Genomic DNA, 16,294 nt, shown 5'->3' with positions numbered 1-16,294 from the left:
AATTGGAGGATAACAGGCAGTATTAAAGAAACAGTAAGAATACAGAGTTTAAAATTAGCAGCAGCATAGCTTAGGGGGAAAGGAACTCCTGCTATTAAGTAACTGCAAATCAGACTATGTATTGTTTTCTTTCTACTACATGTTTCTCACACACACACACACAAAAAAGCCAAAGAATACATGCCATCAGATGGAACTGTATATTCAAAAAATACTCAATATGGAAATACTACTTCCTGGCCTTTGAGGCACTTTTCTGGTGGAAATTTCTAGCCGAATAGTACCAACACTTAGCTAAAGCTCATAACACCTTACAGAAGCAGTCGATTTTAGGTAAGATTGTTCTTAAGTTTTAATATGGCTAACTCTGGTAAGTACTTGAACTACAAACACATGTTCTATTTCTGAGATATTTCTGTTGTTATCTCTTGTTTTCTATTTCTCCTTAGTTTCACAATAAGTTTTTGCAGGACATTCAGAATTGAAACTCACACATACCAGTAGTATTTGCAGGATTACATCAAACAATAGTGAACAGCAAATACCTTGTGCAGGGTTTTGTTACTCTAGTTGTAGAAGTATTTTAATATCTCTACTTTATTTTAAAGAGAGGTATTTTAAAGATTCGATCTGTAGGGACATACTGAATGCAGAAAAAAGTACATGAACTTTATCTCTTTTAGGATTGTGTAGCAGAGAGGGAGGGCAATGTACCATATCTGGTACTTTAATTAACTGGTAAATAATAGGGGCATTTTTTAAAGCAGTACCAAGAGAAATGTAACATTTAATTTAAGTTTGACATGTATATTTTCTAGTTTTCATATGCAGTGTCTTCCTACCTATTATTAATTTAATGTAGAAGGATATCTGCAAGTCTAAGACAGCAGAGGGATTGACACTTGTAGCTAACTAGGTTACCATTATAGAGCTCACTACTCACATGCTACCTCCCAATGCCTTTCCTGTCAAAGCTTCCTAAAAAAGCCAGGTTCCTGTGAAGTCTTGACTGGCCACTGCAAACATCTCCTCCTCTTTTACTCTCCCTCTCTGCAAAGGATCACTATGCAAAAGGGAAAGAAGAGCTGTAAAACTACAGAGAAAGGCAACACATGAATTATTTGCCTTGCAGCCACTTTCTGGCAGATGATCAAAATGTGCTCCTTCAAATGTCTCTAGGGTGCCACCTTCCCTCCCCACTACCAAGCACCCATCTTTCCCCCATCATAAATCTCTTTGAATGAGCCCCAGCACCGTGGAACTGCTGCAGTTTGCCATGAAGCCATCGCTTCTCATCTGCTCCAAACTCCGAAGTTCCTGATTCAACTCCCTTCTCTCTGGGGAACTAATGAGAAGCATTAAGTATGTGAAGACTATTATGCTGATGTGTCAGCAACTGCACTAACTGTATCTTTCAGAATAATACACTAACTTATCAACACAGCGAAAAGCCAAGAGATGAAAAGTAAGGCCTGAATATGAAATTATTCTTAAGTGTGCAGTAATTAAACTGCAGCTCTCAACGTGCATTATAGAATCATTCAAGGTAACATTTCTGTAACTGCCTACAGTATAAAATGTTAGGTTCCAAGTATAAAAGGAAATCTGCACAGGAAAATGAACAATAGTATTAGCTCATATAGTTTAAGAGAAAGCTTTAACCTTGGGCAGCTGCTAGACGAAAGTATCTTGTCTCTGAGTGAGTAGTTCAAATTCACGTTCAAACCAAATAAGAAGTCACTCCATTTGACAGTGTCAGATTTAACTTCTGAGTCCAGACTATTAATCAACATGTCAAAAGAGAAGCAGAGTAATTGTTTTGTCTATAATACCAAGTAACTAGAGGCCTGGCTGAAGCACTTCACTGTTTCTAAAGCCAAGTGCGTATTAGGTCATAATATTGAAATACCTACTTCCATTATCTCTGTGTTTATTTATGGAATTTATAAAAAATTTAGAGACAGTCAAGAAAACTAATAAAAAAGGACTGCCTTATTTTTCTCCTGTTACAGTAGAGCAAGCAGTTTCCTGTTAATAGCAAAAGCCAACCTAGCACTTGGGCAAAATGCCTACGGGGAAAACAACATGAGGTTGGTTCACTGTGTATATTCTTGTGGTTTCCACTGACTTCTCTTGGAAGGACACCAGATGTAGTTTTCTGGTGGCAATAAAACTTTCCGTACAGCATGCTGCAAACTGCCTACCACCCTTGTTCCATCAAAGATCAGGAGCATATTACAGTGCAAAGCACCCAAGAGACGCACTGATTCAATGAATGAAGACTCCCCAGAAAAAAGACTCAGCTGCATTAATCCTACTCAACTCAGGAACTCCTGCTGTAGTTTTAAAGCTGCTTCATCCTCCAAGAGAAGGAATTGCCTTTGTCTTCGCTATTGCATAAAACAAAGCAAATAGCTACACACAGAGCCAGAAACACTGGGCGGTGGTGGGGGTGGGGGGGAGCGGGGCAGGAGTGGAGGGGCATAAAAGCCTCATACAATTTCTTTTTTCAAAGCAAATTCAAAGTAGTCGTTTTCAAGTAAATTAATTTTAGGCATGACTAATGTAAATGTGACTATATTAATTTATCCTCCTATTAGGCCTATATAAACCCAGTTCATGTTTTGAGATACCTTTTATAAACACTACTTTTACATCATGGCTAACTGTAATAAAACTCCAGAACCAGCATGTGAATCTGTCATCTTCATTCAACACATTTCACAAGTGAATACTACGTAGTGGGAAATAAGTAAAAATAGTTTGCCGTTTTAACTGTTATTTTTGTTGTAATGATTCTTCTATAAAAGTCCTTTACAGTGCACTGCCTGAATTTTCATAGATACAGTAAGAAAAAACACAAAAGGTGTTTACTATATTTTTACTTACATAACTACTCACCATGTTTACTCATTTTCTGGGGAAAGCTCGAAGAAAGGAATGGGAATAAACAAAAGGCCAATTTTACTTTAAAGCAAGTCCTTTCGACACTTCCGTAGTGTATGTAATATGTATTCTTAGACTTGTTGACACTTCTAGACGACTGTTGAGAGGATTCAGGGTAACTGGGAAATATCCCGTTCGTTTTCAATGCAACATGTGTGTGTAAGATACAATACAGTAAGTAGCACAGATACAAGGTACACTAGGCTTGAATCAGGCAGTAAGACTCACTTGAGAGGGTGTACTTGTTAGCTCCATCTTTTCTTGGGATTTTTCCTTTGCTAGTCGTGCAGCTTCTTTGAATTCCTGAAATTTTTCAGCAAACTGAAGGTACATATGTTTAAAAAAAAAAGAAAAAAAGAAAGAGTAGGCGTGAAGTAGTACATTACATGCAGAACAGAATGCTGTACTTAACATTTTACAAAGTCAAATACTGCCAGTAGAATTTTTTAATTTTCCTCCTTATTAGACACTCATTTAAGTGAGTTACACAGTGATATACCTTTCAGACATAATGTACACTGTCAGGAAAATTATGATGCAAAAGTTTGATTTGTTGCTGATAGTGTTAAAAAAACTCACTTCAGAGATGGCGAATAATAGTGACAAGCTGCCTTACACAGCTGCTTTGAGATTCAGGTTTTACTCTCCTCCTGACAACAAATCACCTGTTTCTGAAGCCTACTGTGGTCACTATCAGCCTAGAGCTTTCTATGGGCTTCAGTCTTTCATGACTGAAACAACACTGATTTCTTCCCAAATTTTAATAGCATTTATAATTTCAGTAGCTGATTAGGAAAGCAGCAGGGGGAATATTGAGTCAAGTTCATTTCTTGGTTGTTCACCAACATCAATCAAATTAAAGAACAAATTCATTGAACTATATACTGAACACTAAATTAAAGAATTGCACATTGAACTGCCATATGAAGCTTGATCTCCTATGCTACATGTACCTCTTCCAGAAAATAACTAAAGTAGCAATTTAGAAATAATGCACCCTTCAACTTCAGAGATTAAATCCATTTATTAAGAATAGGGCCTAGTTTCTCTGGCTAGAGAAAAATTTGGCTTCATAGATTCTCAGCTTGACACTACACTAATTGCTACAGTAGCCAAGCATTTGTTTTTGTTTCCTACTGCTTTTATACAGAACATTATCTTATTATGATCAGCTTAAGATGAAATGATTCTGCAAAAACACTGGAAGCTTCACCAACAGCATCTAAATCTCTCCATCAGCAGCATACAAAGAAATTGTTTTGCACTGCATGTGTTTAGAAGGGACGAAGGCTACCCTTTGTGTGACACAATCTCCTCAACTATTTTCAATCAGAACTTCGGTTGCTATGCAAGACCTAAAAAACCTTACTGTCTTTAAACTTCTTCTCCTGGTAAGCTATTAGTATTTTAGGAAATATCATTTCTCTCCACTTGTATCCTATATTTCACCTGTCGGGTTATTTAAAAGCATACATTTCCTGAATATAGAAGGAGACAAAAGATACCACCCTGAAAGTCTAATCCAACATCAAAACAGTCTCAAAACAGATGATAAAATTGGCAACAGATGACCAGAACTAGATGATACTTATTTAACACTTATACATAGACCTCAATATCTGATGGGTAACGTACTATTTAAATCAGCTTTAAGACCAGAGGATTGGTAAACGGAGAACATGATGCTGAGGTTTAGAATAAATGGCTGAAGACATACAAGGCAGTAAATATGATCTTCTGTATCACAGTGGTAGAAACTGTGAAAATAAATGTAATAAATAAGTAACATTCTAAGAAAGAGCCTACAAGGCTAATGTAGTAGAAACTTTCACAAATTTGCTAGAATTCCTTGAGATAGTCAGGTGATGGATAACAGCAATCTCTTGATAAAATTCCTGAGTAACAAAGATAAGATCTCATGGTATGAAAGGAAAGGTACTCTGGAGGATCAATATTTTAAGGAAAAGATGAAAAATTGTGCAGGGAGACTACAAGAGGCTCTTATAAGTATCTGTGGTGGCACTTTTGCCATTTAGCATACTGTCAAGTTATATGGAATAAATCAGGTCAACTAATTCAAAAAGGTAAGATAGACAGCAAAACTGAAAAGGAGTATTTCTTCTCATACATCAGGATACTAACAAAAGCACAGACTTATATTCTGAATGAGAAAGTTGTCTCAGTTTTTTCAGAAAATCATGGGACATCCTGTTCCTCCTACTGCAGGAGCAAGAGGGACTCTGCTAGCAAATCCTGCTCCTGAGAAAGGAATCTTCTTCAACATAGGAATCATCTTTCAGGTATCACTGACTTCTGATGGAACAATCTTGAGGTGAATTTGTGGTCTAACATATTAAGAAAAGGTCTAATGAAGATAAATAATTGTTTAATTAATTTTCTTCTATACTGTTTGTATGTGAAGTTGATTAGAGTGCCATTATTTTTCTATCAGATATTCTCACTACGCTAATTCTCAGTCACAGTAATTGTACAGAAAGAGGTTACCGCTGTTGCACTCAACCCTAGTAATTAGTTTAGAAGGACAAAGGCACATGAACCAAAACCAAACAGTCCAAAAGTCAAACATTTGCTGTAAGCTATTTAGATAATAATCTGAGAATAAACAGTTTATTCTACCTGCTCTGATTATTTACTTCATTAATCTGTTGAAATCAGTCACAGACTAGACTGAGTTTTTTGCGGTTGCAGGCTGCCTTTTGCTACCTGGAACTTGAAATATTTCACTGGGGCCCAGAGGCACTAGTGCAAAACAAATTACATACAACAGAACTGCTCACTTAAGGTCTCTGATAAATCAAATACAGAAAAGAAGTTCCAGAATCAATTTTTAAGGCAACTCCTAGAAGACCTGTTTCTGAACAAATCCATTAATACAGTTCATTTGTTAGCCCTATTACTAATATGCAGCAGTACCCTGAGCCCTAAATAAGATTTTATGTCCTACAGTGCTAGGTGTACCAAAGAGTGCTAGTGCTACTCTGACTACAATACCAGTGCACAGAAGTGAGAGTTAGTAATCTGAGCAGAGAGACAAGACAAGAAAGAGAATATAGATGTGATTTCTCTAAAGCTGCACAGCAGATCCAGGGTTTCTAATTCAGCTTTTCTGATTCCAAGACCAATATATCTACAAACTTTAGTGACTGAACAGACTGTAATCTAAGGAAAAGTTTCCTCTCCCCCATCAAATATGTTTGTTAATTCTAAAATAACACAAGAAGGTTTACCTTTATGAATTTTAGTAGCAATGATCAGCAATTTCAACTCACATGAATATCAGTTTGATAATTAAGATACGCTACAACAGGAACAGTTTGCTGAAAAGGTCCTGAAGATTCATCACTGTAAGCTTCAGAAAGGTCTGTGACTTGGTATTTTTCTCAACAGATTTGAGTATCCTTCTTAAAACACAGCAATCTGAGTAACTGCTAATCAAATAAGTACTTAAGATAAAATATCTACTGTAGCTTTTCAGATTATTTTTTCAACAGCAACATAAAGTTTCAAGCCAAGGGCATACTTAAAACTCTTAGATGTCCGTTTGAAGGCACTGAAAGAATGGGATTTGAAAAACTGTAATTAAGAAGGCAGTAAGTACCACACGGGGATAGCAAGAAAAGAGTCAAGGATAGGACAGATAAAAAACTTAAAATATTTTCACTGGCAAGGATAACCCAGTGTTTAAAATCAGGCAGACACAGAGTGTACATGACTACAGCATGATACTTTGCCTCCAAAGAAGCATTCTATGATTAATGAAAACAAACTAGACTGTGAGAGAGGTAAACTAAATCATTATTTATGCTAAATACATTGAAATAATAAGAAAAGTTATTACCACGTTGGTAAGCAATTGCCTCTAGGACATACACACCAATTTAAGTAAGTGACAAAGTTTCCAAGTTCACTGAAGCAATGATAGGTGCACAAACGCACGTGCAGTATTAGTATCATTCAGAATTTCCTGTGTTTGTGTTGCTTCGTGGAAATGAAAGCTATCTGATTATGAAAGGAAGAAATCTTACAAGTGTTAACACTTGTCCAAATAAAGCAGATGTACTGGTTCTCATTTTAATGGTTTTCTAACCGGCCCATGCCTATCCTTGGACAGTGACAATAACTTTCTTAAAAGGGCTGGTATGATTTTTTTTTTTTTTTAAATAACAAGCCAATCATTATTCCTTACTTGAACATGTACTATATATTCCTGTTATTGCACTTGGGTTTCCAGATCTTTTGTATACTTCAAAGATGAAAATTCTCTGCTTAATCTTAAACTGAACTGAAATTGCTCATCTGGAGAAAAATGACACTGGCTTGTACAGGTTCCTGGACTCATCTACCAGAGTAGTATCAATAGCAATAGTTATTGTAGAAAGAGTGCTCAGAGGAACTATATCATCACTTTGAGAAACAGGGGTTACTGCTTTCCTCTGAATAAGGTATACTTCGCTCCTGCACAAGTAGACCAGGAAAAAACCCCTCATGTACGGCACAGACTTTCTTTAGTAAACATTTCAACTTTTGTACTCCAACAGGAAAATTTAGTTTTCTTTTACACTGAATATATTTCCCACTAGCTTTACTTTAAGCCTGCAGGTGTTGTAATTTGATGCACTACATAGTAAAAAGCGAAAGTGAATGTGGTTTAAAAGACGAAAACGCATCTGAAGACTAACAACAATTTTTTTCTAGGATATCTAAATACAGAAGAAACACTAATTGTCTACTCCTTTGAATTCTGTCATGAAAAACTGTAATGGAAGAACAACTTTAAAAAAAGAGAAACCTAACAAATGAATAATTAGAAAGTGTTAACAACATACACTGTGATAGCTTAAATCTCCCTCCTTTCCTTCATCAGTTAAAAGAAAATTTGCAGGTATCACACTTTGTCTTGTTTTTTTACATTATAAGGATCGATACAGAACATTGTTTTATAAGTTATTTTTAAATAGTACAGTAGTGAGCACTGAGTCAAGATACAACAAGCAGGAATCAAATATTCTTAAGCCACTTGACTAGCTGAATAGCTGCCACTGGTCATACTTACTTTTGAAAGGTGATGTTCAGATGAAAATCCCAAGCCATAGACTGTATTCGCCCTGCTGTCTGCCCACTGGCCAAACTTCTGGGATGTTTTAGTAAATGTCATGTTGGGGGTGATAGTGCTATTTATTATTGCCTGAAAAAAAGTAATAGTTGTAAAAAAGGGGTTTTGTGGTTTTGATTTTTTTTTTTAAAGACTGCTCATAATTGAAAATACCAATATTGTAGTCAAGTACCTGTGTTACACTGAATGAGACACACACTGGGAACTAGGGAACGGTTTTCTAATTTAGTAACAGCTAAAATTACAAAAGCTTATTTTCGCATACATTGTGGAAAAGGAGCAAAAGCTGTGGGGGGCAGCTGTTTGCAACTGCAAGCAGTCATTTAGTAGTTAGCAAGTCTAAAAAAAGTCCTTTAAAGCACGTGCATAGGTTAACGAGATCAGAATAGAAGAACTAGCAAAGTCCTTTTTTATCTCACCAGCATATTTCTTTGTCCCCTAAGGCAACGCCTCTCAAGCTCCACTGTAAGCTTCACTGTTACATTCCCCCCACCCCTGCTGCATATGCAATTCTCACTGGAAAACATGCAATAAAACAAGAAGCACCATTTCTTTTTAAGTTTCTGTATTACAAGAATCTGTTCTTCCTTTATACACACACAAGCAGTAACAGGCTCATACACCAACTACAGAAGAAGAGCTACTCTTAGAATAATTTTTTGTCTCTAGTTCTTGTTATATACAGGATGGAAGAATCACGTCCTCCAGCATACAACTTCTGCTAATGTAGACAAAAAATGCAACTATTAGATTATATGCTGGTTACACTAAAAGCAACTGAAGTTTTACCATGGATTTCAACAGTATTTCCATCACATTAAAGTTTGTCTAACATATTCTAAATCTGCGATGTGGAACTGTCCAGCTGACAAAGTATGTCAGGATAAAGTCTTACAGTGACACCAATGGGTTCCATTTAACTAAAAACCTGATGGTTCATAGTTTATAACCAGCCAACATGAACAAGAAGGACTAGCAATATATCCAAATATACATGTATTTGAAGTGAAATACAGGCATGCTTTCTCATCTGTCTGGTGCTACTAAGAGTTTCAGCCACATTTGTTAAATAATTCACAGCCCTTTTCATGAATCACTGGTGCTTTGTAACACCCACGTGAAAGAGAACGTCCTTAAAACTTCCCAGAAAATAGCACACGCTGTGAGCAGAACAATTCAGCAAGAATCTTTCTTGCATGTCAGTTACCGTGCTCCAAAGGTTATTGTCAGTACGTGTCCTACTGCAATTGTCTTACAGTACCAAGTTGGGAATCTTTTGAACATCATTGTGCACGCTTCCTGCTTCCATGAAACCACAACCACTGCCTTACCCCTGGCAGATTAAAGCCAGTGATTACTGAAGAATCCTAGAGCAGCAACAAAATCCACAGGGTCCAAACCATCTTCTTTGTTGTGAATAACAAAACCTTTCTTTTATTCTTGGAATAGCAGGAACTGTACAGATGTATAGAGGATAACAGTATTTTCTCAGGATCGTGACAGTGAGAGACTTCAGCATCAGAGAGACCAAGTACTGCTCTCCCAAGCCTGAGATCTTCTAGAAGTCAAAATCAGTCTACAGTGCTTTTGTGAGATGGCCTTCTGGGTGGATATTAAAATGAGCAATTACGGAGTTTACTTAGCACCTTTTGCTTTTGCTGAGATTTGGGTAGCACAGGAGCACATCTACCATCAACATAAAACTTCCTCTGAATTCTACAGGGCAAGCCTGAAAAATTTACAGCTGAGGGGCCAGCTAAGTCCACAAACAGCTCCCATGTGCATATGGTGGTTCTCAGATGAAGTGGCGGAGAGGAGTAGTGCAAGGAAGTTCAGAAGAACACATTGTATCGCAACATGTAGAAAGACAAGCAAAGATACTGCAGCACATATGAATTTAACAAAACTGACATCTTCTTCAGTGGCTTTGGTAGCTCCACTATACTCACATTAAATTAGCAGAGCAAATCTGGATGTAGCTGAGGATATCAAAGAGGCAGTTCTCTCTGATAACCTTTGCCTCAAAATGCAAGTTTTGGCTACCATTGTGAACAGCTCCTGGAAAATCTTGGAATGCCTGAAAGCTTACATTTAAACCAACAAGCCTCATCAGGTCAAGGACAGGATTTGCTGTGTGGTCAGAGACTGGAGAACCATCTCCCGCATTAATTGTCCACAAAACGTCTGCTCAGATTTTGATATAGAGGAACCTGGTCAGTGAAGTGACTGGTAATTCAAACGTCATTCTCCTTCCTTTACGCATAAGGTTTGGAGCCTAAATAAAGCCATCAGGCTTGCACTTGCACTATGGCCTCCAACTGACCTCATAGAAAATGGCTGTCATAGGATAGAAGAGATAATGTGAGACAGGGAGGTGGACTTCTTGGAAAGGAGGTGTTTTGGAGCTCTTTTTTTTCTTGTATGCTTCTTGTCTTCTTGTGCACTGCTAGTGCTTGGAAGCCCACTTTTGAAATAACCCGGTGGAAGCCCAGAACAGACCAGTGCAAGTTCACTTAATGCTCAATCTCTCTTGCTGTGGAAGCTGCCAACAGCAGTATGTTTGAAATTAAATAACCTGGGGACAGTGTAGAAAAGAGTCTTCCCCTCAGCTCAAGCTCTAGCTATGGTGTCTAGCTTGCTTAAGCCCTAGTTCCAGCTATTGCTTGATTAATCTGAACTTACATCACAGATTTGAAAGTGTGGTGTATTATGTCACGGATGTAACTTCCTCAATGCAGAAGATGACTCTGAGGACAGGGACTTAAAACCTCCAAGCAACAGGCAAGTTTAAAGCCTGCAGGACTGGCATTTGCTGCAGTGACAGTGGCATATCTGGTGGCAAATTAACACAGTGAAGAACCTTGGAGAAACCAACCAGTTTTTAGCTGAGACTGGTCACTGCTTCAGCTGACCATGTGGCTGCCTGCACAAGAGAGAACCCAGAATAGGCTGCCTGGACCAGAACGGGATATTCGTTTTGACAGCAGTCTCCATTCAGGCTCAGCTACAGTGACTGTCAAATTGCTTCTTTGCAAGGGAGAAAGGTAAGAATAAAACTTTTTTTAAAATATTTGTACTGAGAAAGAGTTGCAGTGATTCTTCCCTTTATTTTCCAGCAGAGAAAAATAAGGAGGCTCCACTCCAGTGGACAGTATCAGTCCAAAGACAGCAAGTTTCTCCCTGGGAAGACTACATGCAGATCTCAGTGATGCAAAAGAGAGTCCTTTCATTAGATTTACCAATTTTACAAGGAAATCAGGGCTTTCAATCCTCTCTGAATTAAAAGCATTAGTATGGTAGATCTCTCGTGCTAAATTAAGTATGCTTTTAAAAAGGGCAATGCTGGAGCATACTACAGATACAGTCAGTGTCAGCTACTTCTGGAAAATACTACATATGAATCCTTCCTATCTTCAGCTTAAAAAAATACTTATTTTTACAATTAGAATTTATAATTAAGCATGTCTTGTCTACTCAGATAGGTATTGATTTAACTGCTCTCCTCTATGCCAGATTTCACTGTACAGTTACCAGTATAACAAGTGTCAAATATTTCATCAACTTTTAAGAATGTTGTTAGTATAAATGTACAGGAATATTGTAAAAACAGAAGAGAGTCAATCTGACAGGCAGACATTTAGCTTTTGAAGAAAACTGATTTTGTTGTCTTTAGATTTTGTTGGAATAATGAAATAGCTTTCATGTTTTCCTTTCATATTAGTTTAGCTATAAGAAAATAGGGCATGTGTCTTAGCTGTTTGTTTTACTGACTGCAAACCCAACAGCTGCAAGATATACAGCAGTAGTCAAATATGATTTTATTTTGTGCCAAGTAATAGTAGTAGTAATAATTAAGACACACAGTATTTTTTAACTTAAAACCTGTATTTAGCATTAAACAGCTTATCACTTTAATGTGTGACCAGTTTATTTTACAACAGTCATTAAAATGTAAAGATCACCTATTGCAGTAACACTGATGGAAGACTTGACTCAGAAATAATATATACAAGGTTCATGGAACCTACAGACTGGAAAACCACTATTTTCCAGAGTCTTCTCTTGTTTTAGATGAGCACGAATTATTAGGGGTTTTTTCCTATCTTGCATCTGTGAAAAAAATTATCAGAGAGTTAACTAGTACGGCAGGGACCACATTAATTGATCTCCTTTCTTTTCTCAATGATTGCCAGAGATTGAACAGAAAAGACAGTGGGATTCTGGGAATAATCGTAGTGTCTGTCTGCAGTGCTACAGGAGAAATAATGGAGGCTTCCTTCCATCACCTAGGAGAAAGAAGTACTAAAACACATTTTTCCAAGGAGCTATGAAATGAATATATAATTAATGAGAATTGAAAGCCTTAGCAACAACTGTTCAATGTTGTCATGTCATATTGCATAAGAAATTTTATTTTTCAGGCTTTCTCTTGATTCCTAGAGTGGTAGGAGAAAAAGGTTGCATAAAAGGTGTTTACTCAAGAGGTCACAGAAACCAGCCTTGAGTTCTATGAGATTATTTGCATCAGGATCTCCCTGCCACGGGCAACAGGGATCCAGATACTGTATGTGACTATAAAAGATGGCCTGTACGCTGAACACCTTATGGTCCTATAACATTTTCTGGAGTCAAGTTAGAGCAAGATGCATCATTTCTTGTGCAACATATTTTAAGAGAAGACTGTAGCTTCAGAAAACAACATTACACAGAATGCATTAAAAATAAGCAGAACTTGCTTCTATAGGACCTAGCTCAGCTGAATCTGGCTCATAGACCCATTGATATGGAATAAGGAAAAAACCTCTCTCTCTCAAAATACACCAGAGACCCCCAGAAGCAAATTCAAGTGGGAATCTGCAATATACAATAGCATCCCTCAGAGTTGAGTGCAGATCATGTCTTAAAAATGTCCTTTTGTTCTCAAGAAGAAAGATTTAATGACTTTCAGACAATCAGTACAGAAGTTAAATTTTATCCAGGAATCCTACTAAAACCCACTGACCTGAAGAGAGGAAAGGGTGTGGGACAGAAACAGGAGTATCACTCAAATCTGAAGTGTATCTCTCTCAAACTTTCTTTACTGCAGTCTAAGTGAACATATGTGTGAGCTGCCATCACATACTGACTTACTGCTCAGCACCTGAGCTGCTTTAACCGAGCAGCCACATGCAAGTCATTCTGTCCACAGTACCAAGCCACAGGGTGCTCTAAACCCCACCAGCACCAAGGTATACAACAAAACCTGGTTGGATCTACTTCCTCTGAGGGAGAGGCATGATGGCTTCAAAACCAGTATGGTTCGACAAGTGGTTTTGGTCACTGGCAATATGTGTATTTGAGACATAGTCTATGTAAATTTAAAAAAAAAAAATCATCTTTATTCAGTTTTATTTCAAAACTTAAAATGGGAGAATTAAATGGCATAGCTTTTTCTCCTTTCCAAATTTAACGTTTCTCTCTGACCAATCAACAATATAAGGCACTGCAAGCTCAGATGCCAGCAGTGTTATTGACACCCAGCTGTATACCATATAGCAGACATACTATCTGGATGCACTCCAAACTTAAGAATGCTTTATATTTATATTTAGCCCTTTGCAGATACAATATTGTATATGTGCAAACATGTTAAAAAAGATGGAGCTTTAATTAAAAATAAAAAATTCTCTGGGAATGATGCTGAAAACCTCCTTAATATTCTTCTATGGGTCCCCCCGCTACTCACCTGCATATGTTTCAGAGCAGTGCTGTGATGCCTAAAACAATGGGGTTTTCTTAATCATGATTGGGATCCTAGATCTTAGTCAGACATCTAACACTTGGATAAAAACATTGTTAGGATTGCAGCAATCACAGGAAGAGTAAAGAGAAGTGATAGATTGAATTGTCAATATACCTTGCCAATAGTACTGCAAATGTGAAGGAAATGCTGCAGTAGACAAACAAACAAATAAATAGACGAACAACTGCTTGGCAATTTAACTCAGGAGCCACTTTGCAGGAGTTCCAGCTTTGGACAAAGGCAGAGGAACCCCAGTGGATACCAGAATAAGGATTTTGTAAACTGTGCAGATAAGTTAAGGTGTTACAGATTACAGCTGGTAGTCTTGATTTCATACAGCATCTAGTTCCAATCCCAAAGTCTTTATTTATAAACAGCCACACAAAAGGTATTCTAATTACTTAACAGAGCTAAAAGAATCATTTGAAGGAAGGCTGGGAAGGGAAGAAACAAAGACAGACTTAAACTTGGAAAAACTCCAGTAGGCTTTGATACCAGAGTCTCAATCACTTAAAGTAGTATTATATAGAGACCTGTAACTATGAGACCAATTTCGATCTATTTCTTTATGATAGAAATTCTCCTTCCTCATTTAAAATAGCAATACTCTGGATACTTTAAAAAAATGCAGGGTAATATTTTTCATCCTCCAATAAATAGCCACAAAATCTCTGTGAATACTGCTATGCTCTAACAGAGTATTTCAGTTCCAACCATCACGAACTGATGAATCTCCGCAAGTTGCAAATTAAGGTCTCTTGAAAGGATTACAACTTTTGATTACACTCTGTATACCTTTAATGTCCTTATTGCAGAGTATTCTGAAACGCTGTTTGCAAAGTTACTGGTTTTATACTCAGTTGGGGCAGAACCTAAGGAACAGGCAAGTATTTTCTCCATGTCAAACTGATTTCTTAGACAAGGTTTCTTACAACAGCAGCTCAACACATTACACTTCCTATTAAAAAAAAAAAAGAAAATGAAAAAGAAAAACACCCCCAAAAAACCCAACCTCAAACCAACTGAGTTTTGAGAAAAGCTTACCATGGAGAGCTTTATTAAGAGGGATTCCTCGCATTTTCTACAGCAAAAATTGGAAGATTACATAACAAAGGGTTTACACTAAGTGATTATAGGCACTGAACAGATGTCCTTCGTAATGCTGAAGCCAATGATATTGATAGATCATTGAATGCCGAGATGAAAACAGGCTATTGTAACCCTATTTGTACTTTTTAGTGCATCTCACAGGGAATGCCTTTTTAGCCTGCTCAAATTAGTAACTAAGCAACAGGTCATCACTTAAATTCAGCAATAGATTTATCAAAATAAATATGAACGCATAGAAAAGAGCATTTTCGAATGAACACTTAAAACATGTAATGAAGCATTTAAAACATGTAATGAAGCTATGTTACTATTTTCATATGCCAGTAATCTGTTACTCAGATAATGACAAAAGCGCCTGAGAAGATACATGAGGGACATCACACTAGAAAATAAATACAAAAATTGATGAAGCAAGCAAGTTTTCTGAGATAAAACTCACCTTTGAGCCATCCAAACTGATTATCCTGTAGACATTTCTTGTGCTGTCATAGAAGTAGGACACAGTAACAGCATGCTTGCTGGTGGGAACCCAGTTCTTCTTAGTGTTTGGGTCAATCTGGAAGACATGAGCTCGGGTACTGAAGATGGGTTGTTCCCTGAAGGACAGAGAGGAAAAGTCATGCATGTATTTTGTATGTAATACCATCACACACAAGTTATCTGCCAGTTGTGCCCACATTTCACTTTGCATAATAAATTTTTCCTAAGAACTTCCCTATATGTTGCTGCATAGAGCAGGTAAGTACATTAATATACATATGCAAGCAAAATGCAAAAATTAGCAGCCAGCTGTAGAGTCAGATAAAGACACACATCTCTAATATAGATTCAGCCCTGTTCCATCATCTCCCCAGCCCCCATCTATCCATTTAAACTAACTGGCATTAATATATGTGTAACTTCATCCCATTACACTGTACACTGCAGAATGTTTATTACTTCAAACCTCCATCTTCTCAAAAATCTTTTAATACTCTGATTGTTCTACTCAGTTTTAGGCCATAACCTGAAACTGAACTGGCTGATTCAATGCAATTACTCTCAAACCAACATTAACTAGGCCAGGAACATGTATTGTGAAACCCTGACTCTTCAGAGCTTCACACTTGAACATTTTCACAGCACCACTAAATATGTATCATATACATGGTTCAAAGTTAACTGCTTAGCAAACAAAATTATATAAGGTAAAAAAACTTACTGTACTGTAGAATTTACAACTTATTTTCCCCGTGATTGTTACCAGGACATACAGTATTGCACAGAAATCTAAAAATATTTTAGTAAACTAAGATACTTGTCAGTTTAAATTTAGCTATATT

The 16,294-nt window shown here is 37.1% G+C and overlaps 1 protein-coding gene across 1 annotated transcript in view; it reads right to left on the bottom strand.

Annotated features, from left to right (window-relative positions):
• HOMER1 (homer scaffold protein 1) overlaps window positions 1-15,579 on the bottom strand; it is a 68,069-nt gene extending 52,490 nt beyond the window's left edge. Inside the window, exons 1-3 of the mRNA XM_059833955.1 lie at window positions 15,412-15,579; window positions 8,021-8,152; window positions 3,175-3,267 (exon numbers count right to left, since the gene is read on the bottom strand). Coding sequence (XP_059689938.1) covers window positions 3,175-3,267; window positions 8,021-8,122 — 195 coding nt within the window. The 5' untranslated portion in view covers window positions 8,123-8,152; window positions 15,412-15,579. The remainder of the gene's footprint in view (window positions 1-3,174; window positions 3,268-8,020; window positions 8,153-15,411) is intronic.
• Window positions 15,580-16,294: the final 715 nt, after the last annotated feature.

This window comes from Gavia stellata, chromosome Z (genome assembly GCF_030936135.1).
Source record: "Gavia stellata isolate bGavSte3 chromosome Z, bGavSte3.hap2, whole genome shotgun sequence".
Taxonomy (NCBI): Eukaryota; Metazoa; Chordata; class Aves; order Gaviiformes; family Gaviidae; genus Gavia; species Gavia stellata.
The sequence above is the reverse complement of the archived record's forward strand: the minus strand, read 5'-3'. Positions and strand labels throughout refer to the sequence as shown.